A 23,823-nucleotide genomic window follows, 5' to 3' on the forward strand; every position below is an offset into this window, starting at 1 on the left:
TCTTTCTGAAGTTCAGCTTTCGTTTTGATACTTGTTCCTTCTAGGCTTGAGATGGTTTTATCTGGCAAGGTTGTCTACCTTCTCTGCAGACTCAGGATCATTTCAAGTTCACAACAAAGGATGTGCCAGGCACTCCCTGCTTTCAGAATAACAGATCAGTTCTTTCATTTCAGCAAGCAGGAAAGAGAGAGAGACCATTCCGTTCACTTCCAAGGTCTCATCACTTCTGCACAGTTCTCTCGGAAAGGATCACGCAGGAACCAATCACCTGCCGTTGTCTGACAGCACATTCATGGCCAACCGATTATTTGCCAGTTAATCAATCTAACTGACTTCCTCCAAAACCAGTACCCAATACCCGCCTGGTGCCGAAGAGTCTGGCCTCTCCTCTCCCAAACATGAAGCCTGGGAACACAGTGTCCTGGCGAGCAGACTGCCTCAATTTTGAGTTCTCTGCTTAAAGTAACATCCTGATTATGGTCCAGGGACCAAAATAACATAAAAGAAATGGGAACAAAGGAAATAAGCAGGAAAGACTCAAACACTCCAGAGGTAATGGGGCAGGAATGGAAAGAGAAGACATCGCAGGTACCCAAAATAAGATAGCTAAGAATGGAACTAGGTGAGGTCTGTCCGACGCAATTGGATGGCGGAGGAGAGGTGCTGTAAAAAGATGGTGGCCAAAGGCTCAAGAGGACAAGGAGGAATATTTTGCCACAGTTACATGGGACGTCATTTGTGACTTTGAGTGTTTCAGTGCTGTGGCACTACTCCCCAGTCAGAAATAATAACACTTAATCACTACCTTCTGTCTAAAAGAATGTAACTAATATTTTATCCAACCCAAAATCAACCCACTAATTGCACAGGAAGCCTTCTGTGGGTATTACAAGAACCTATTATTACAACCCCAGTTCACTGTCTTTATATCTACTCTGATAATAGCTTTTATTTCCAATAAATTTGATTTTGTAACATAAAGATGCTGCTTATCTGTTCAGACTGACTGATGCAGTAATGTTTGTACGGAGGGTGGTGAGTATAGGGAAATAGCATTGGTTGGTATTTTCATAGAGTGATTATGGCACAGGAGGATATTCAGCCCATCAGGTCTGTGCCAGTTCTCAACGGAGCAATTCCAATCAGTTCCATTTGTCCACTCTCGCCCTGTAGTCCTGCATGTTTATTTCCTTCAAATGCCCATCCAGTTCTTCCTCGCATTCCCCTGCAGCTTTTGCCTTGAATGTGTTCCTTAGTCCTTGTACCATTCACTAATGGGATAGGTTTTCCTTGTAATCTTGCATACCTCTATTAAATCTCCCCTTGATCTCCGTTACTCCAAAGAGAACCCTTTCTTCAACCTAACTTTGCTGCTAAAATGGTTACCTGGAACTACTCTGGTAATTTGCAACTTTTCAAATGCACCCCCATCCTAGAACTGGTCGGAATGCTCTAGTTGTGACCTAACCGGAGCTTTATAAAGGTTCTGCATAACTTCCTCACTTGTGATACAGTGCCTTTATTCATGCGATCCCATAACTGTCAATATCTTCTGCCACCTTCAAAGATCTAGGCACATGCATCCCCTCCCATCGTCCCTCTATCCTGCACTCTTTAAAACTGTGTCTTTAGTCTATATTGCCCCTCCCAATCCCTTCTGTCAAAATGCATTCCATCACACTCCTCTGCATTAAATCCTATCTGACATTTATTTGTCTGCCCTTCTGCTTGGATATCTATGTCTTGTTACAGTTGAGTAGTACCGTTTTAATTGTTTGCCATTTCTCCTAAATTTTGTATTATTGGCAAAGTTTGAAATGTTACTCTGTACTCTAATATCCAAAAAACCTGTGGTCTGAGCACTGACACTTGGGGAACACCACTAACTTCCATCCTCCAGTCTGAAAAATAACCATTTACCACAACTTGCTGTTTTCTCCAATTGGACACTGACCCTCCCATTCCATGGGACACAATTTTATTAGCCTGCCTTTTCTGTGGGCCTGTGTCAAATGCTTTCTCTCCATTGTATTCCTATCATCAACTTTCATTGTTACTTCATCAAAAAATTCAATTAGATTAATCAAACACGGCTTCTCCGTTCGATGACACAGAAATCGCAAAATGAGATTGGGCGGAGAATTGGTTCCAACGCCAAAATCGCGGCAGGGCTGATTTGACGCCAAATGGCAATTCTCCGTCACATGAAATGAAATGAAAATCGCTTATTGTCACAAGTAGGCTTCAAATGAAGTTACTGTGAAAAGCCCCTAGTCGCCACATTCCGGCGCATGTTCGGGGAGGCTATTACGGGAATTGAACCGTGCTGCTGGCCTGCCTGCCTTGGTCTGCTTTCAAAGCCAGTGATTTAGCCCTGTGCCACATCAATGCGTACCGGAACACATGTACAGTAAACACCATTTACATGTCATTAGTGGGCTGACCTGGTATTCTCCGGGGCCTCTGCAATTCTCCACCTCCGATGGGCCGAGTTCCTGACAGCGCAGTTCATTTGTGCTTTTAAAAATTGTGAAATCAGTGTCATGGCTGGTGAGGGAGAGAGAGAGGAGGTAGGACATGGAGAGGCAAGACTGTGGACTGCCGGGCCGGTCACTGGCCGGGCTTGCTGGGGTGGGGGAGCCCTGCCAGGGCCGGGGAATGGGCCGAGTGGCTGGGGTGAACCCCCCACGTAACTGGGGCGGTGTCCAGTCATGGAGGAGGGAGGGGGCTACTGGCTAGGGGCTCGGACACTGCATCTCGACCCCCCCCCCCGCCTGCAACTCCCTCCATGATACATACCTGCTGCACTATGGGGATGTCAGCCCTTGGTTGACAGTAACAAGGCGTATGGTCCATGGGATGGAGGATGATGATAACTCACTTTGCCATGAGCTCTAGCGCTCCGCCTCTTTTGATGAAGTCTGAATCCTGCCCACATTAGCATTTCCCACCGTACGCCTGGATTATCCCTGCATGTAAGCTGACCATTCCATCACGTGGTCCCATCAGATCTCTGGGGTGATGGTGATGGCACCTTCCCTGCGAAGTCACCAGCACGGGCCCCATCACCTCATCCTTCCTCGGGGTGCCTGGTGGCCCCCGGGCTACTCCCTGGGACAGGGGTGCGAGCGGAGCTAACCCCTGAGGCTCCCACATCACCTAGCGCTGCTAGACCTGGAGGCCCATTGTGATCTCGACCAGGGTCTGCATGCTGGTGGCCCTGGAGCACAGAGAGTGGACCAAGTCCGGCTGGGACTGCATCACATCATCCATTGACTGCCACCACCTTCTGGGTCTGTGTCACATCAGCCAGTGACCTCGCCATCTCCCTCTGGGACTGGACCACTCTGCGTTTGTGCCATGTTGGCCAGTGCCTGGACAATGCCGCTAACGTTCCCAGCCATGGCCTGCTGTGACTGGGCCACGCTCGGGGCTTCCACTGTGATTTCCAGGTGGCTCTGGCACATGGTCGCCTGTGAGTCAGCAACCCTGTCCTGGGCCTCGGTCAGCGCCCACACAGAATTGGACATGCTGATCCATAACCAAAACCATCGCCCCCAGTGCCTCCACCGTGGACGCCACCCGTGCGGTGTTGACCTGGGTGGCACGTATGGTCGGCACCACCTCCCAACTGCACCTGCAGGTACTGGATGCTCGCATGTAGTTCCTGGCTCTGCGACTGCATCTCTACAATCGATGGGACTGTCCATTCCAGAAGCCCAAAATCCGTCTGGACGGCAGCTAGTTCCTGGAGTCAGCCTGCCCTCTGACCGTCCACCCCCTCAGGTGTTCCTACCTCCACTTGCTGTACCGGATCAGCTGTGTGGTGTGCACCAAAGAGTGTCTCAGGAGCCTCTTCACTAAAGTGCCCCACGAAGGTGAATGTCTCTGGGATGGTGGAGGGTGTTGGAGACAGCTGTGAAGGAAAGTCAGTGTCATCCTCCAACTCGAGCTCTGGGGTCTCCTGAGTCTCAGGCGGAGGGTTGCTATCCAAGCTGCTCGGCTCATGGGACAGCTCCAGCTGTGGCACTGAGTATCCCGTCCTTTAAAGATCACCCATTGTTCCGTTACAATTTTTCCTGTCAGTCTTTAATTCCACTTTACACTGGCATGATCCCTTCTCATCCCATTAAATTAACCCTCTTCCAATTTGGAATATTCCACTTCAGAGCATTCCTAGCTCTTCTGCATTACTCATCTAAACCTCATGAGGGGATGATCACTGTTATCCAAGTGTTCTCCCACAGACACTTGGTCCGTTGACCAACCTCATTCTAAGTATTGGATCCTGCAATGTCTCCTTTCAGTTGAATTGAAAACCTACTGATCAAGAAAATTCTACTGAGCACATTTCAGAAATACCTCTTCTACTTAACCTTTACTGTAATACTATCCCAATTAATTTTTAGCAGTTAAAGTTCCCAAATATGATCCCATCTATGGCTCTTGCACATCTGATTCCCCTGCTGAATTGCTCCTCCATCTCTCTCTCACTGTTTGGAGGCCTATAGAATACCTCAGTAGCAAGATCATGCCCATTTTTGCTTCGCAACTCCACCCAAATGGATTTTTTTCCTTGCTCCCTCAAGGACACCACCTCTTTTCAAGATTACAATGTCTTCCCTAATCGGTACTGCCACCCCACCTCCCTTTTATCTTCATATCTTTTCTGAACACTTTATATCCTTAAATTTTAGGCACCTAGTCCTCAAAGGTTTTAAGCCATGTTTGTATTATTGTCATTGAATTGTGGTGCAACCAATTACTGCTTAACCATGCTAGCACAAAGCTTTGCTGAGTAATTCACCTCAGTCAAGCAGCCCAGTTAATGTTTGAAATTGATATATAAATTATAACATTCATTATATATCTTTGTTACTTCCCTGCATTAAATTATCACATCTGTTGTTCTAACAAATCCTATTCTGTGCCCAATTTTCTGCAGGTCATTGCTGCCAATATGGATTTACCATTTGCTGTTTTTGCATCAAAAATTGTTGAATCTGAGGACACTGATGTTATGGTGAGTCTGCCTGAGAAATTTAATGGCCAATCTTAGGAAACTGGAACATAGGTGTGGGCCATTCAGCCCATCAAGCTTGCTTCGCTACATCCTGGGATGTGGGTTTTGCAATCAAGGCCACCATTTGCCCATCTCTAATTGCTCTTGAACTGAGTGGCTTGCTAGGCTATTTCTGAGGGCAATCAGACTGCTGCAGATCACATTTCAGCCAGACCAAGTAAAGATGGCAGATTTACTTTCCTACAGGAAGCTAGTGAACCAGATGGGTTTAAAGGGCAATCAATGATAGTTTCATGGTCACCATTACTTGTCAGATAATGGGGGAAAAAAATGTATTTAATAAGGTCAGAGACTTGGGTAGTGATGCAGTGTAAAGGGTTAATGTTAAATATGTAAATAAATGGTTTACATCATCAGTGATATAGGATTACATGACAAAACAGTATGCTGAGAGGTCGTTCTATGTGAAGTCTTGTACTTATTCTCGTACTGTATATAGTTAGTAGAATGTTTAATAAAAGGTAACGTTTACCAATAACCTTGCCTGCAGCAGTCTCTATTAATCCTGACCAAGGACAACCTCATCTAAGATCCGCAATGATAACAAATTACTGAGGCTAACTTTTAATTCCAAAATTATTAATTGAATTTCAATTCCACCAGCTGCCTTGATGTGATTTGAACCTGTGTCTCGAAAACATAACACTAAGTCACCATCCTCCCAATTGATGTTGCCTAGACAAACCAGTGAGCAAAGACTTCAGTTCAGATTCATGAGAATGTTATTACCTCCCAAGTCAGTAAGGAACCATATATTGTAGATCTCTAGTAAATTGGAGACTTAGATTCACCACTAGGACTTTGATTAATTTGTAAGGAGGTTTTTATCAACCTATATCAAATATGATTAATCCTTTCTGACTTGCTTTTCCCCCAATTCTTCTTCTACTTTCGGACCTATGTTAAACCACTTGAAGTCAACAAAACATGGAATGCTTCCTCTGCAACTGCCTCAAGCTAGTGATGTTAGATAGTCTTGTCTTATCAGCCTGTTTTACTATCGCTTAAGTTTACAATTAAATACAAGGAATATTCCAATATTCCACTGTTCCCAGACCTCTTCTCGTGATGCAGAGTCTCTTGCTGTTTGGACATGTTTGAAAGCAAACTCTAGTTTCCTCTACCGCTGCTGTCCAATAACTCCTGAAAATCTGATATGAAATCAAGAATTTACCATGTGCAAGATTATAAACTATACATCCATATGTTGTCACTCTGATGCCGCTTCTTAGAGTCTCGTCTCACTGACACCTAGGTTCTTTCTCTTTGTTGAACACTTTTCCTAAATGCTACTGATTATCCATTATATGTAAGTTGATGAGTGCTTTCTCTTTTATTAATTCAGGTCAATCCACCTGATTCCCCTACCCTAGAATCACCTCTGCATGCGAGCCTTCATTCAGACCAGTCCAGTGGGAGCAGCGGCCTCACACAGGATGAATTTGTTATGGTGGAACTAGTAAGTCATTTACTTATGGCATTTGGGGGGGACTGTTGGTAATAATTGATAATAAGCTGATAAATTCTTGATTTCTCGAGGAATTAAGGGCTATGGAGAGAGAGCGGGTAAATGGAGTTGAAATCAGCCATGATTGAATGGTGGGGTGGACTCGATGGGCCGAATGGCCTTACTTCCACTCCTATGTCTTATGGTCTTATAATTCATTTGATGTAAAATGTCACATTGCCCAAGTTGCAAAATTATATGAACCTTTCTACAGGTGTTAGATTTTGAGCCTGCCGAGATCACAATTATACAACAAAAAAGGAAGCATTTTGGTCCATCATGGCTGAACCAAAAAAGTGTTTTTCTTAATTTGGTTTAATGTTTGTGGTCATATATTATTTTCAATGATCACACACCATCTATAAGAAGGCATAAGCCAACTGCAAAAAGGAGTGGCTGTTCCTCCAATGGTTTATCCAGTGGCTAGAGAAACAAGACAGGCCAGGAGGATCTCGTGTTTGACAAGCTGGTCTGCACTATGTTTGCAGGTCTCGAGTGCTGTTGGGGTAGGGGCACTTCAATTTACCTCTTGTGTTGGGGAGGTAAATAAGCTGTTGTTCTGGCTCCTGATGGAATTGTGCACCGTTGAGAGTCAACAAAGAACCAGATTAGGTTTAGCTGTGATTCCCTATAGGGGAATAAATAACAAGTAAATGGTCACCGTTACCTGAGAACATCTTGTATCTATGGAACCATGCCCTGGAAAGAAATCAGTACCTTGAGATAAAAAGGCAAGTGGGAAAGTGATTTTCTTTTTTTTAATTGTCAAATGGGAAGATATTGGCCCTGTAGTTATTTGATTATTGCTGTTGTACAAAAACTAATGCGATCAATGCCTTACTGATGGTGTAAAGTGTCCATATGTTTAATGAATTTTCAAATAAAATTTTCAATACCCACCATCCCAAAGAACGTTCATTCATAAATCGCCACCTCTCCCTGTTAGCATTATGAAGATTGTAACTTGCCTTAATGGGAATTACAAGCTAAAATCCCATCATATCCCAACACTACAAGATGCAATGTATTGAAAATACTTACTTGAGCTATACAGATTTTTTATATCTCTTATACTTCTGATCAAATTTAGAAACTTGAAAGAGATTAAGAACTTAAAATAGCATCAGCGGTTCAACAGAACAAACAAAAAGGATTAAGGAAGAGTTCCAGAGGACTGAGAATTAATAGCCCAAAGAATAGCAACTGATTACTAATAGCGAAGATGAAATGGGGAACAAAAAATATTTTGTTGGGAAGGAATTCTGGTGGCCACATGTAGGTGGAGGTCGCACGTTGGGTGGCTCCCACCAGAGTTCTTGTTTTTTGGCCCTTTTCACACAGTTTTGGAGGAGTTTTTATGTGAGCTGACTTCAATAAAGTCAGAAGAATTATAGGATGATGAAATCCCAACGCGAAAAGGAACCAGTGCTAGTTCGGCATTCATCGGATGGGGCTACACTCATTATGGTGGACACGCTGGCCAAGTTGATGGCGGTGGAGTTTGAGTTGCAATTTGCCAAGCATTTTGAGCAGTATGGGAAGGAGATAGGAACATCAGAATTAGGAGCAGAAATAGCCAATTTGGTCCTTCAAGCCTGCTCCTCCATTCAATCAGATCATAGCTGATCTCTTCCTGGTCTCAGATCCACCTCTGTCGTGGAAATTATAATAAAGACAAATTCTTCGAGTTTCGTTAAAAGATATTTATTTGACACAAATATATTTGCGGAGAGGCTTGTCGGGCAAAGTAGCCATTCCACAGTACTCTGAGATTCGACCGAAGAAAGCATATCTTTACAGTCTGAATTAACAGCTTGAAGTAAACAGCCATGTTTATATTAAATAGACCTTGGAAAGTACGTAAGATGAAATACGTAGTACGTATGTTCTTGCCCTTGGCTAAAAACAACTCGAATACGCATTTTGTTATCTTTCGTAGGACAATGTGTTATCATAATAAAGCCGAGACCAAAATACTAAGCAGTATTTTGTTTACGTTACCTGACCTACTTATTTTCGTTCAAAAGCAGTGTTAAAATATAGTCAATATTCCCAGCATGCTTCTAAGTGGGCAACTCATTAATTTTCCTTCCACACTTCCCAATTTCGTCCCTCGACAGCACCTTGTTCTGCAACCCCAGAGGCGGAAGCCCGGGAAATGACTATTAAAAAGCATATATTAGCCATGACAGTAAAGAATGCTGAGAGCATGGGAAAAGGAATTCTGTTCTCAAACTGACTATCCATGTTGCAGAATAGACTCATTGTTATCATTACTGGGCAAACAACCCAGTTCTAGAAAACATGGTGGGAAACAGGTGGTTCGATCACAGCATATTATGGAAAGATAGAGAAGTTTCCCATGCCATATTATCTCCTAAAACTTGATAGACAGACATTTCGGTCAATTAGATGAATTATAATTATTTTAACAGAATCACAGTCAGAAAGGGGACAGGGCCTAAAAAGATTATGATTTCCTTAAGAGACCGGGAGAAAACCTTTGCTCGCTCTCTCTGAATTCATCTTTAACCTAACCTTTGAAACCTGTTTCTTACTTTTCTTTCATTTTATTTTTGTATTGTACATTTTGATCTGAAGAAATTACCACAAACTAAATTGCATTTTTGAATTCAATCAACCACCTGTATTTGCATTGGACAAACAACTTTCTAGATTCTGTATTCGCATAAAATTTGACTTGATCAATAGACTTTAAAACTGACATAAATAAGGCTATACTTGACTTCACCCAAGAAGCTCAATCTCGAGTTCTGTAAGATTAATCTATAGTGCGGCGACGCATAAATATATTAACAAAGTACAGATCCATCAGTGCCACACACTGTACTCCGCTTCTTTCTGCTGCGGTTTTAGCTGTTGTCCTTGCAGGATTGGAGGGGCTTCCTGCGCCCTCCCTTCTTCCCCTTGTTTCGCTCTGTGACTCCCTTGGTTTCACTCCTCACACCTCCTCCCCTTCCCCCTCTGTTCCTCTCTATTGTGTGTGTTCTTATTTGTTTTCCTCTATCTCCCCCCCCCCCTCTTCCTAGTCATTGTTTGCTTTGAACAGGTCTTGGAACAGGCTGATGAATAGCCCCCACTGTTTGTGGAAGTCCTTGACTGACCCTCAGATGATCGTCTCCAGGTGGAGAAATTTTGATATGTCTGCCAGCCAGTCTGCAGCTGTGAGTGGTGCTGCCAATCGTCAGCCGAGCAGGATTCTCTGGCGTGGGATTAAGAAAGCAAAAGACAGGGCCCTCTTCCCATATGTAGTTCTGGCTGGTCCGATACCCGGAACACTGCCACTCTCGGGCACGGCTCCACCCTCTCCCCCACAACCTTGGATATCGACTCAAAGAAGGCTGTCCAGAATCCGACAAGTCTGGGGCAGGCCCAGAACATGTGGGCGTTGTTGGCCTGTCCTCCCTGGCACCGTTCACATTTATCCTCCACCTCTGGAAAGAACCTGTTCATTTGGGTTCTGGTTAGGTGCATCACTTTTATCTGCATGAGGCTTAGCCTAGTGCAGGAGGTGGAGTTGGCCCTACTCAGTGCTTCGTTCCAGAGTCCCCAACCCACTTCCATTCCGTGTTCGTCCTCCCATTTTCGCCTGGCTCCGTCTAGTGGTGTTCTTGCCCTTTCCAGCAACCGTCCATAGATGCCCGCACAGTTACTTCCCTCTTTACTGTCCATGTTTTTTAGCTCTTCCAGTAATGTGTCTCTCAGGGCCCTAGAGTACCTTGCTGTCTCCTTGCAGCGAAAGTGTTTAACTTGAATGTGCCAAAGTTCCTGTCCTGTCTGTAGCTCCAGGTGTTCCGTCAGTTTGGCCAAGATCGTGAGTTTGTCCCCTATGTAAAAGTCCCTGACTGCTAGCATCCCCCTGTCCTGTCTCCATTTTCTAAAGGTGGCGTCAGGCATGGCAGGTGGGAATCTGTGGTTGCCGCAGAGAGGGACCATGGAGGACATGTTGGTTAGACCAAAATGCTGCCTCAATTTGTCCTTAATGTCCTTCCATGTCCTTAATGTGGCTACCACCACTGGGCAGAATGCGTTCTTTGCTGGGGGAGTGGTGGGAGCACTGCCATGGCGAGAGCCTGGGAGGTTATTCCCTTGCAGGAGGGCTCCTCCAACCTCACCCATTCCATGCTGGGTTCATGTATCCATCCCCTCACCCTCTCGGCTGTGGTTGCTCAGTGATAGTATTGCACTTTCGGTAGGGCTAGGACGCGCATATTTTTCCCTCCTTTGAAGGGATCCTTGGGTTCTCGCCCTCCCACACAAACGCCATTTTGTCTATCTTTTGGAAAAAGGCCTTGGGGATTGTCATGTGAGAGTACTTAAGAAATGGGTGTTTATAAATGGGTATGTATATAAATATCTGTAGTGAGAGTACCTTTAAGAAATGGGTGTTTAATACTGCAGTGATGTCAGAGAGTGGGTGGAGCTGGGCTGTCTGTCAGCTTTTTACTTTAGTTTTAGGCTGTTTGCTGCAGGGTGTGTTTTAGTTTCATTTTCAGAGCTGCATAGCTGCAGTCACAGCCAGAAGGTGTATTAGAGTCTCTTTGTAATCTAAAGACTGTAAATCGATCCTGGTGATTTAAAACTAAGGACAGTAGTGACTTTAACCTGATGTGCTTCTGATAAAAGGTGTTTTAAGTCGTATAGATGTTAAAAGGAAAGCTTAAAGGATTACTTAGTGTTGTATTCTTTGGGGGTTGTATTTGAATTAATGGTTGCTAAGATGTTCACTATGTTTTAAAAAGGTTAACTTATAGAACAAATATTGTTTTGCTTTAAAAAATACTTGTCGATTTCTGCTGTACCACACTTGTAGAGTGGGCTGTGTGCTCCCCATACCACAATCTATTAAAAGTTGTGGGTCAGGCGAACTCCATGATACACTTTGCGGTTCTCTAAACCCTGGCCCATAATAAATTGGGGGCTCAAGGGGGATAAAAGACTATCTACTCGATTGGCTTTGTGAACTTAAAGACAGTGAGGGGTGAGCATATCGTGGGTGCTTTTCAGGTGTGGTATTTTAGTTTAAGTAGGGAGTGTGTTGTGGACAATGGCTCTTTCAGAGGCTCAAAAGTTTTTGGGGGTGGAGACGATCACACGCAGTACCTTACGGACTGAGACTAAAAGCAGAGTTAGATTTGGCAAAAACATTGCAGTTAACATTACCTGACAAAATGCGAAAAGATGGGGTAATTATGGCGGTCGCGAAGCATTCAAAGTTGCCTGAGATACAGTTTGACTAATTGGAAATGGCAAAAATTCAGTTACAAATTAAACAAATGGAACATGAGAAAGAATTAAAGCAGCTTGAATACGAAAGAGAGAGAGAGGAAAAAGAGAGAGAAGAAAGGAAAACAGAAAGAATAGCCCTAGCAGACCGCTTCCTAAAACGAAAAGTGGGAATCAATATCTTTTGACTATAATGGATGTGTCTACTAGGTTTCCAGAGGCCATTCCAGTACGTAATATTACAGCTAAAAAGATTGTGGAGGAGTTACTTCAATTCTTTACTAGATATGGACTACCCACAGAAATATAATCGGATCAAGGATCAAATTTTACCTCGAGGTTATTCAAAGAAGTTATGGATAGCTTAGGAATAAAACAATTTAAATCAACTGCGTACCATCCAGAATCGCAGGGAGCATTGGAAAGGTGGCATCAGACATTAAAGACAATGTTGAGGGCTGATTGTCAAGATCATCCAGAGGACTGGGATAAAGGAATTCCATTCGTACTGTTTAGGGATGCACCTAATGAATCAACCAAATTCAGTCCTTTTGAACTCATTTTTGGTCATGAGGTAAGAGGACCACCTAAATTGATTCAGGAAAAATTGGTGAGTGAGAAATCGGAAATTACATTATTGGATTACGTGTCAAATTTCAGGGAATGATTAAATAGAGCAGGTGAATTGGCTAGACAACATTTAAAAGTTGCACAAAATGTGAAGAAACGAGTTGCGGACAAGAAATCTAAAGTTCGTAGTTTTGCCAGTGGAGTTAAAGTTTTAGTGTTGTTACCAGTGGTAGGTGAACCTTTAAAAGCAAGGTTTTGTGTACTTTATCAGATTGGAAGGAAATTAAGTGAGGTGAATTATGTGGTAAAAACACCAGATAGAAGGAAAACTCACTGAGTGTGTCATGTGAATATGCTTAAAAGGTTCTTTGAAAGAGAAGGAGAGAAAAAGGAGGAGGTTTTAATGATTCTAACTCAAAGTGACGAACCAAATCCAGATGACTGTGAATTTGACATACCTCAAATTAAATTGGGAAACGAGGATGTTCTTAAAAATTGGGATAAATTATTGAGTTACCTTCCAGAGGAAAAGCGAAGTGACCTGAAAGAGTTATTGATATCACATGGGCAAGTTTGTGGAGATAAATTGGGAATTACTAAAATGGCTATACATGATGTAGATGTGGGAAATGGTGTTCCAATCAAACAATATCCATACAGACTTAACCCTTTAAAATTGGCACAGGTTAACTTAGAGATTGAGAGTATGCTTAAAAATGGCATAATTGAAGTGGGTTGCAGCCAATGGAGCTCACCCATAGTGATGGTACCTAAGCCAGACAGTACCCAACGGTTGTGTGTGGACTATAGAAAGGGTAATGCAGTTGCAAGAACGGTCTCTTATCCTATCCCACGTTTGGAGGATTGCATTGAGAAAGTGGGACAATCAGCTTTTATTTCCAAACTGGATTTACTTAAAAGGTTACTGGCAGGTACCTTTATCTGAAAGGGCGAAGGAGATTTCAGCTTTTGTGACTCCAGATGGTATATACCAATTCAAAGTATGCCATTTGGCATGAAAAATGCCCCACCACATTTCAACGGTTAACTAACAAAGTTGTTTCAGGATTACCCATTTGTGCGGTATACATCGACGATCTGGTAATTTTCAGCCAGACATGGAAAGAACATTTAAAACATCTGATGGAGCTATTTGAGCCCGAGTCACTTTCCTTGGCCATACAATCGGACAGAGTCGACAGCTATTGAGGATTTTCCGATAGCCTCAAGACAAAGGGAAATAATGCGATTTCTTGGCATGAGTGGATTTGATCCAACATTTGTGCAAAGGTTTTGTAGCGTCATTGCTCCACTGATGGACTTGCTGAAGAAACGTCGAAAATTTCAATGGACAGCGGACGTTCAACAAGCATTTGACTGCCTGAAAGCTGTGCTAAGCAATGCTCCTGTGTTGGAGAATCGCAAGGGACTCTGTGATCAGATTGAACTAAAGTATCTGACTTTAAAGAGAAATGCCAAGGCGTAGAGAAATGGACGGATCGTGCAGAGACCTTCTTGTTCAAAGAGACTCTCAATCGAGAAGGATTTCAGTTGGAGGGAGGGAAAAAAAAAAAATCGACTATATCATTATACCTGTTTGTGTGTGTTGTTTTTTGAAACAAAAAAGTATATTTACTGTGTGCATTTATTAAAGGAAAGTGAAAAATGAAACCACCTTGAAGTTAATGGTTTATTGTTTTTTCTTGGGGGGAGGTGTCATGTGAGAGTACCTTTAAGAAATGGATGTTTATAAATGGGTATGTATATAAATATCTAGAGTGAGAGTACATTTAAGAAATGGGTGTTTATTACTGCAGTGATGTCAGAGAGTGGGTGGAGGTGGGCTGTCTGTCAGCTTTTTACTTTAGTTTTAGGCTGTTTGCTGCAGGGTGTGTTTTAGTTTCGTTTTCAGAGCTGGATAGCTGCAATCACAGCCAGAAAGTGTATTAGTCTCTCTCTGTAATTTAAAGACTGTAAATCGATCCTGGTGATATAAAACTAATAACAGTAGTGACTTTAACCTGATGTGCTTCTGGTAAAAGATGTTTTAAGTCCTATGTATGTTAAAAGGAAAGCTTAAAGGATTACTTAGTGTTGTATTCTTTGGGGGTTGTATTTAAATTAATGGTTGCTAAGATGTTCACTGTATGTTTTAAAAAGGTTAACTTATAGAATAAACATTGTTTTGCTTTAAAAAATACTTTTCCATTTCTGCTCTACCACACCTGTAGAGTGGGCCGTGTGCTCCCCATACCACAATCTATTAAAAGTTGTGGGTCAGTTGAACTCCATGATACACTTTGGGGTTCTCTAAACCCTGGCCCATAACAGGATGAAGATTGGTATGGATCTAAACAGGAAAGGGAACCTCGGCAGTGCGTTCACCTTGATCGTCTGCACCCTCCCCACCAAGGAAAGCGGGAGTGCGTCCCATCTCTGTAGGTCCTTTTTTACTTCCTCTGCCAGACTGGTCAGATTCCCCGTGTGAATCCATGTCCAGTCATGAGTTATTTCAATCCCCACGTAGCCGAATTGGCTTTGCGCTAATTTGAATAGTAGTCCTTCCAAATCTGTCCCTCCCCCATTTGGGTTCACCGGGAATGCCTCGCTCTTGCCCAGGTTGAATTTGTAGCCCGAGAAGGCCTCAAACTCTTCCAGGAACTTCATGATTCCTTGCAGGCCGTTCAGTAGGTCCGAGGCGCAGAGGAGCAGATCATCTGCATAGAGTGAGACTCAGTGCTGTCTGCCCCCTCTTTGGATGCCCTTGCAGTGTTTCACATCTCGCAGAGCGATTACCAGGGGTTCAATTGCCAGGGCAAACAGGAGCAGGGACAGTGGGCATCCCTGCCTTGTGCCTCTGCGCAGCTGGAAATATTCAATGGTGTTGGTCAGAACGCTTGCCTTGGGAGCATTGTACAGGAGTTTTACCCATGAGGTGAACCCTGTCCCTAGTCCAAGCCACTCTAGTACCGCAACGAGGTACTTCCATTCGACTGTCGAAGATCTTTTCTGCGTCCAGGGAGACGTCACCTCTGGTGTTCTCTCCTAAGATGGGGTCAGTATCAGATTCAGCAGATGTTCGCAGTTAGCTGCCTAGCCTTGACAAAGCATGCCTGGTCCTCTGCGACCATCTCCGGTATGCAGCTCTCCAGTCTCTTGGCCAGGACTTTCGCGGGTATCTTCATGGCCACATTGAGGAGCAAAATGGGTCTGTATGATCCGCATTCAGGGTCTTTGTCTTTTTTGGGTATCAATGATATTGTGGCCTGTGTTAGTGATGGAGGCAGGGTGCCCCTTGCTAGCGAACATGTCCCATAGGTATGGGGCATGGGCTTGTGCAAATTTTTTAAAGAAGTCCGCTGCCTGCAGGGAGCTAATGCTCTCCATGATCTCTCCCACTCCTAATGGTGCTTCCAGCTCCCCCCACATATTTTACGTCTCTGACTGCCCGCTTTCTCCACCTGTTCCACACCCTCACCTGCATTCACCTGTACTCGCCCTTGTGACCGGTCTTTTTGATCAGAGCGAGGCAGCACTGTCCCGCACAAACATATCGAATATCCAATAAGTCTCTATCCCTTTAGCAATCCTCCTCTCACCTCATTGCTGCCTTGCTTGCCCCTTGTCCAGGCCGTTGGTCTGTACGAATTTGATTGCCGCCGCCGCCGTGTTAAAATAGGGCTCTTTGTTCTGGTGCGTGATCCAGAGCCTGGCTGGGAACAGCCAACCGAATCACACCTCGTTCTTGTACAGGAGCGATTTTGCTTGATTAAACTTGGCCCTGCGTTTTGCCAGGTCTGCCTCAATGTCTTGATAAATTCTGATTTTGTGCCCTTCCCAGATACTCACCTCAGTCTGTCTCGGCCACCTCAGGATCCTTTCATGATCCTTGTAATGACCGCCCTTGGCTGTTACCCCGCCTTGGGTTTCGGCCTGAGTGACCGGTGTACTCTGTCGAGCACAAGGGGGTTGGGCAAGCTGTCCCTCCCGACTAGGTTGCCCAGCATTTGGGCGAAATAGCCCGTCGGGTCTTTGTCCTCAATACCTTCTGGCAGACCCACGATCCAAATGTTCTGTCATCGAGACCGGTTTTCTTGGTCCTTGCCTTTTCCCTTTAAGTTCCTTTGGGCCGCTTCCAGGACGACGCTCCTGTTGCTCTGGTCCATTGAGGTTTTCTCTAGGCCGTGGATTGTTCTTTCATGTGCTTCTACCATATCCCCAACCCGTTGATCGTTTTTTGTATGGTGACCATCGCCTCTGTCACCACCACCTTGACCGCCATCTGGATTTCGATCCTGATCGTCGGTTTCATGGCAGTCAGCTCCTTCATGAGGAAAGTCTTCCATCCTTCTCCAGGTGGTGGCGGGAGGCTGATGCTCTGGTCATCAGTCTCCCTCTCTCTCGGATGGGCGGGCCCCGTCGCATTGTGGGTCTGCCGGCTCGTCCGCCTGCTGCTCGTGGCCTTTTCCACCCCTTTGACCCCTCAAACTCCCGTTTGCTGTTTTTTTGGTGTTGATCTTTTCTTCCCACTATTGAGGTATTAAGTTGCCTTTGAACTTTTGGGCAAAATTCATCTAAAAGTGCATATTTGATTCTGGTCTGGAGGAGAGCCACCTGGTGTGCGTCCATTCAACACATCATCATCACCGGAAGTTTTGCCGATCCTTTATGTAGATTGTAAACAGTTGAGGTCCGAGGACTGACCCCTGCCACACCCCGCTCGTTACAGCTCGCCAGCCAGAGAAGGACACATTTATCTCGGCCCCCTGCTTTCTGTCAGTCAGCCAATCCTCAATTCAACCTAGTACTCTATCCCCAAACCCCTGCGATCTCACCTTCTGGATCAGTCTTTTATGCAGATGATTGGTGGAATATACGCTGGCCCTGAGGGAGACTCTTCAAAAGACATCAGAGATAGGGCAGGAGCATGGTAAGGTGTTGAAGGCGGTGGAGGAGGCATTGTCGTGGCACAGCAATCAGCACGCCTCTGAGAGGAGCTGCTGAAGGTGGAGAAAAGTAATAAAGGGCTGAGGGCCAAAGTGGAGGAACTGGAGAACAAGTCACGGCGGCAGAATCTTCAGATTGTGGGGTTGCCTGAGGGGCTGGTGGGCTCGAGGCCGATGAAGCACTTTTCGGGGATGTTCGTCAAATTATTTGGGGAGGAGGAGAACATCTACCTCTTTGAGCTGGATAGGGCTCATCGGACACTCCGTCCGAATCCAAGGGTGAATGATCCACCTAGAGCTGTGATAGTGTGTTTTCACAGCTAGCAGATGAAGGAGAAGGTCTTGAGATGGGCCAAGCAGAATTGGGAGGCTAGTTGGATGGCAGTGGTATTCATATATACCAAGACGTCATGGTGGAGCTGGCAGGAAGGCGGGCAGCCTTTAACAGGGCGAAGGCAGCGCTTTTCAAGAGTGATGTGCAGTTCGGGGTGGTCTACCAATCAAAGGTGAGAGTTACATAGAACTCAAAGGAACATTTATTTGAGACAGCGGAGGAGGCGGAGATTTTCATGTGGGCTGAAGAACTGTGACTGAACTGAGTTTGGACTTTGATTTCTGATACTAAGGTTGAGAGGGGATAGTTTGGGGACAGTGGGATAATGTGTTTGGGCTTTTTTCCCTTTTGTTTGATGTTTAACATGTTTGGTTGTTTAAAAGGGTTGGATGTGGGAGGAGTTTATCTTTTGGCTTTTGTGGGAGGTATGTGGGGGGAGAGGGCTCTGGTGAATGAGAGCAACGTATGTGGAGGGGCTGCGGCTGGCCAAGCCTGTGTGGACAGGTTTCAACTGGCCGAGAAGATGTGGATGGTTGGGGAATGGGGAGCATGCAACAAAAAGCAGTTTTGCGAGGAAGTCCGATCGAACCCGGGTCCTCGGCATACACCTTTTATAGCTTGAGGAGGTTGACTAAGATTCAGCTAAAGGCAGCAAGCTCCCCCCACTGCCTCAGAAGCATAGGAGCTTTTGATCATATTAGTCTACAACTATACCAATTCCCAGCAAAATATTTATCAACTCCTCTCTTTGAGCTGATAGTGCCAGCCATAGCTCGGTTGATAGCATTTCCCACTCTGTCAGAAGGTTAGGTGTTTAAGTGTCACTGTAGAAACTTGAGCACAAAATCTAGGTGAACACTCCAATGCAGTATATATGGGGATACTACACTGTCTGAGGTGCTATCTTTCAGATGAGAAGTGAAACTGAGGCCTTGTCTGCTCTCAGGTGGCAACAAAAGATCCCATGACATTTCGAAGAAAAGCAGGGGAGTCATGCCTCGCTCCAATATTTAACCCTCAATCAACACAAATAGATTATTTGGTCATTCTCACATTATTGTCTGTGGGAGCTTGTTGTGCACAAATTTGCTACCACATTTTATACATTACACCAGTGACGACCCTTCAGAAAATACTTCATTGTCTGGTGAAGCACTTGGAGTGTTCTGAGGTCATGAAAGGCATTACATAAACAACAAATCTTTCTTTCTTGATACTGCTTGGAGTCTTTATCACATTTCCTCTGCTCAAAGAGGGGAAAGAAATTTGAGTCTTACCCAAAGTTGATTCATTTTAAACCTTTAACACCAAACGGTGAGGCAGAAAATATGACAAGGAAACCCAAATACTGGAAGAGAAAAAGCAAGTTACTGTTTTGAGCAGAAGGTAGGCTACGTTTTAGCAACACAAAACACAGCACAGAAAGTTTTTATAAGCAGGATGAGCCCCTTGTGAGCTGAAGCTTAAACCTTTGGGCAAGCAGTGAGTGTTCTACAGACTTAACCAGTACCTTTTTATCATGATTCAAAAATAGAAAGTAATGAAAAAACTCAGCAGGTCTGGCAGCACCTGTGGAGAGAGTAACAGAGTCAACGTCTCAAGTCCAGTATGACTCTTCATTGGAACTCAGCACTGTTTGTTTTGTTCTGTTTTTGTTTCAGATCTCCAGCATCCTTTTTGCCTTCCCTTTTATTATGGGATATCTTCCTTGTCCACTCTGCAAAAATAAGTACCACTCTGTCAGACTAACTACATCTAGACTAACATGTATAATCCAATTGAGATAGATACTAAAACAGAAAGATACAGTCAGAGACCAGCAGCATAGTATTTGATTTAAAGGATGCTGTTGGAACAGTTGGTGTAACATTGAACTGAATATTAGCTTGGCAGGATTGAGGGAGTGGGGTGTTGTTTGGTGAAGGAAACCCAGTAGTCAGGGTTTCTTGAGTGTCCTGCAGTTTGAAAATAACAGGATGCCATTAGATTTATTTCTGTAAGTTTCCCATCAAACCCATGGTCTGGTTGACTACTTTGCAGGCAGAAAGTCCTGCAGTATAAGGCTGGGCCGAGAGCAGGTAAGTCTGTTGGTGCGGTGGGGGAAAGAGCAGATTGTGGTCAGCGTTCCAATCACGGGGGTGCAAGTGTCTCCGCTTCTGTCAAAGGGCAATGTATTCCACAACCATATAACCCACTATGGGGGGCAAAAAGTTTCTTTTAAATCATAAATATTTTATATCGTAATCCATATCTATGTTTTTTCTTAATCTTAAATATTGGAAGAGTTTCTTTGTATTTATTTTCCCACCTCTTCATAATCTTTCACCCCTTTGTTGATGTACCCTTAAAGCTCCTCTGTTCTGCTTAAAACACAACCAATTTTTCAAGCCTTCTTTTGGATTTGTGTTTTCTTTTTCCAACCCATATCCTAGCAAATTTGTGCTGTACCCTTTCTATTGTTTTAATGTCATTTCTGTAGTTTGGAGTCCAAAACTACAAATAATATAGTAAACGTTTATATAGATTCACCACTACCTCTTAGTGTTATGTTCTATATCTCCTACCATAAAACTTAATATGTATTTTTTTCTCATTGGTTTATTCACTTGAGATGCTGCTTTTAATGTTTTATGAAACTGAACTCAAATCCCGACTCTTCCATAGCACCTACCATTCCCCTGGTGAAACTTATTATTATTATTTTTTAACCAAAAGGCCACATTTATTGACATTGGGTTCCTTCTGCCACTATATTACCAAGCTTTTTTTGGTCCTCAGAATTATTTCATCTACCTTCTATTTTAATAATACCCCCTGAAAATTTGGAAATTCCTTCTGGTCTTATACCTAAAATTTCGACACCAGTATATTTTGATGAGTCTCTGATGACACAATGCACACCTGGATTAGATGGTGCAAGGCTGAGAAGCAAAAACCTAAAGGATGTTGCCCGGTTAGATTTCTATTGTTGCTTTGAAGTCCAGACGAAAAACTTTGAAGATCATATAGGTTCTTTTCAATGGTCAGGCAATCAAATTGCTAAAAATGTTAAACTTGAAATATGGAACGGAATTTACCAACCACCCCGCCGCGTGTTTTACGGCGGCGGAGGCGACCCGGTAGCGGGATCTACCGGTCCTGTTGTGTAACGGGATTTCCTGTGCACCGGCATGGGACCTGCCCTCTAGAACAAGGGTTGCATGAGAACACCAGCACCTGTAAGGCCCCTCCAAGCCACACGCCATCCTCAATTAGAGTTATATCATCATTCATTCATTGTCACTAGGTAAAAATCTTGGAACTCCCTTCCTAACAGTATCGGTGTGCCTACACCAGATGGACTGCAGTGGTTCCAGAGGTGGCTCCCCATCACCTTCTCCACGACAATTAGGGATGGCCAACATATACTGGCCTTGCCAGTAATGCTCACATCCCATGAAAGAATTTTTAAAAATCATGTAATCTTAAAACGCAATCCTGAACGGCAGAGACGTTATCAAAACAGATAGTCCATTTGAGAAGTAGACGCTTTCTGCATTTAGCATTGTTTATTAGCTACCTCAGAAAAGCAAGACAAATAAACACATGGGCGGCAAGGTGGCACAGTGGTTAGCACTGCTGCCTCACAACCCCAGGGTCCCGGGGTCAATTCCGGCCTCGGGTAACTGTGTGGAGTTTGCACTTTCTCCCCGTGTCTGCGTGGGTTTCCTCCGGGTGCTCCGCTTTCCTCCCACAATCCAAAGATGTGCAGGTTAGGTGGATTGGCCATGCTAAATTGCCCCTTAGTGTCCAAAGGGCTAGGTGGGATTACTAGGTTACGAGGATAGGGTGGAGGCATGGGCTTAAGTAGGGTGCTCTTTCCAAGGGCCGATGCAGACTCGATGGGCCAAATGGCCTCCTTCTGCACTGTAAATTCTATGATTCTATGAAACACTATCGCCAGGTCATCACTGATTAACATCAGTTTTTGTACATACTTTACATTTAAAATATAAAATGATGTAGCATTGGTGTTCCTGTTTCAAACATTTTGACCTGCATTTCTATCACTCTCCATCCCATCTGCTGTAGTCAAACAGTGCACCTTAAAAGTTAATCTGTATGTCTCTATCAAAAGCATATCAACCTGCTGTGTATTACCAATAATTTCTCATTTAACACCTATATCTGCTGATGCCGTATTCTCAGAGGAAGTTAAGTAGCCAGTTTATGTCCATATCCTTTTACATTTAACTTGCTTAAATAAATTATCAAGCTAAATGCAACATTTTTCTCTTTCCATCTGTGGTTTAGAAGCCAGCCTTTTCCAAGGATGATTTTCTACCTATGGACCTGGGCACCTTTTATAGGGAATTTCAGAATCCTCCTCAATTGAGCAGCCTCTCCATAGACATCAGTGCTCAGTCAATGGCGGAGGATCTGGTAAGAACATACTTACGGGCTTCTGTTAAGATGTTAAGATATGAATATACAAATCATTTGCATATATTGTGCAAAATCCGAAGAACAAGACCAAAATCATAAATTAGTTTGGCTAATTGCCATTTTGGTTGCTGTAGTTTGATGAGCTGTAGATATGTGCTCATCCCTCCTCATTGAATCATTATCTATAATTAAAATTCTCTCACCTATTGGAGTGTAGGTGGCAAGGGCTGGTTTAGCACCGGGCTAAATAGCTGGCTTTTAAAGCAGACCAAGGCAGGCCAGCAGCACGGTTCAATTCCCATACCAGCCTCCCGAACAGATGCCGGAATGTGGCGATTAGGAGCTTTTCACCATAACTTCATTTGAAGCCTACTTGTGACAATAAGCGATTTTCATTTCATTTCATTCATTCATTTCATTTCATTTTCATTTCATTTCATTTTCAAGTACTCCCAAGTTCCTGTAGCCTGTTGAGCTATAGCATAGAACCAAAATGACTGACCTGCCCAAGGATGAAAAACTAACAGCATTTTAATGATGCAGTGTTTTACATTAGCCTGTTCTTTTGTAAAGTCATAAAATGAAAACAAAGTGCTGGAAAAAAACAGCAGATCAGACAGCATCTCCAGAGAGAGAAATAGTTAACACTTTAAGTCTAATATGACTCTTCTTCGGAACACAATTAGAGTCAAGTGTTTCAAATTACTTGTCGTGGAATGAATGTGTTCCAAGTTGCAATGTTACTTTAACTTTCTAATTTTGCTTTCTACTTCCTCCTCCTTCTCCACACAGTTCACCTAAGATAGGGCAGCATAATTGTTCAGGCAGTGGAGTTCACCGCAGTGTCACTTTGGAGGCGATGCACTTGGAGATTGCATAATTCTTCTGCTTGGCTCCTCCGCTTCCCTCCACCACCCTTGCGCCACTTTCCCTACATAAAGTTAATGGGCTCACTATCATTAGGAACATTTTTGAATCAAAACCAAGTCAAACATGGCCATTTACTGCAATTAGTAGATGTAAGTGACTGGCATATCTAGAACTTGACCCTAAGGAGAAGCAGGTACTTAATGTGCTGAGCTTCTTGGATATGGGATTAAATGTAATATCCTGTCTGGGATGATAAATTAATTTCACTTAAGCAGGAGATTACCTATAGGAAAATGTAACTGAACTGAGGTGGTTCAGGGGAGGTTCTTTGAAAAGGATCTGTGAAAGGAAAAAAGAGCCACTTTTGATGTATATGTGCCTATTTGTGAGGATAGGGGCAACCCTTCCCAGAGGAATCCTCCATTTTGTTGTGCTTGTGTCTGAGCTTGCGTAAGAAATGGATAGTTGAGTGTGATATGAGACATCTGCCGATGTTTGTAAAACTGCATCAAAGTAAGTGTCAACATCTTTAAGAGAGAAGTATTAAAGAGAGTGAATCAGATGGGTGGAAAAAGAGGATGATATACAGAATTCTTGAATTGTGACTGAATATTTAAAGGTACATTTTCCAGAAGAAACACTAGGAAGTTGTCCAGCATTTATCTTGATATTTAAGAGCATGATTTCCTTTTTGTTCAATTAAAAATACAGGAATATCTGTGGAAATGAAACAGCCTTTGAGATGTTGAAATATGGTTAATTAGGAAATGTCATGGAGCCAAGGGAGCTGCAAGGAAACCTTGATAAGATGGGGCTTCAAAAGTGCCATGAAATTTTTAAC

General features: G+C 43.7%; 1 protein-coding gene across 7 annotated transcripts in view; it reads left to right on the forward strand.

Annotated features, from left to right (window-relative positions):
• atg13 (ATG13 autophagy related 13 homolog (S. cerevisiae)) overlaps positions 1-23,823 on the forward strand; it is a 197,843-nt gene that overhangs the window by 173,166 nt on the left and 854 nt on the right. For all 7 annotated transcript variants that reach the window (XM_072518887.1, XM_072518881.1, XM_072518884.1 and 4 more), the window contains 3 exons: positions 4,946-5,023; positions 6,429-6,542; positions 21,981-22,109. In XM_072518887.1, coding sequence (XP_072374988.1) covers positions 4,946-5,023; positions 6,429-6,542; positions 21,981-22,109 — 321 coding nt within the window. The remainder of the gene's footprint in view (positions 1-4,945; positions 5,024-6,428; positions 6,543-21,980; positions 22,110-23,823) is intronic.

The sequence above is a fragment of the Scyliorhinus torazame genome, chromosome 10, assembly GCF_047496885.1.
Source record: "Scyliorhinus torazame isolate Kashiwa2021f chromosome 10, sScyTor2.1, whole genome shotgun sequence".
NCBI classification, from domain to species: Eukaryota; Metazoa; Chordata; class Chondrichthyes; order Carcharhiniformes; family Scyliorhinidae; genus Scyliorhinus; species Scyliorhinus torazame.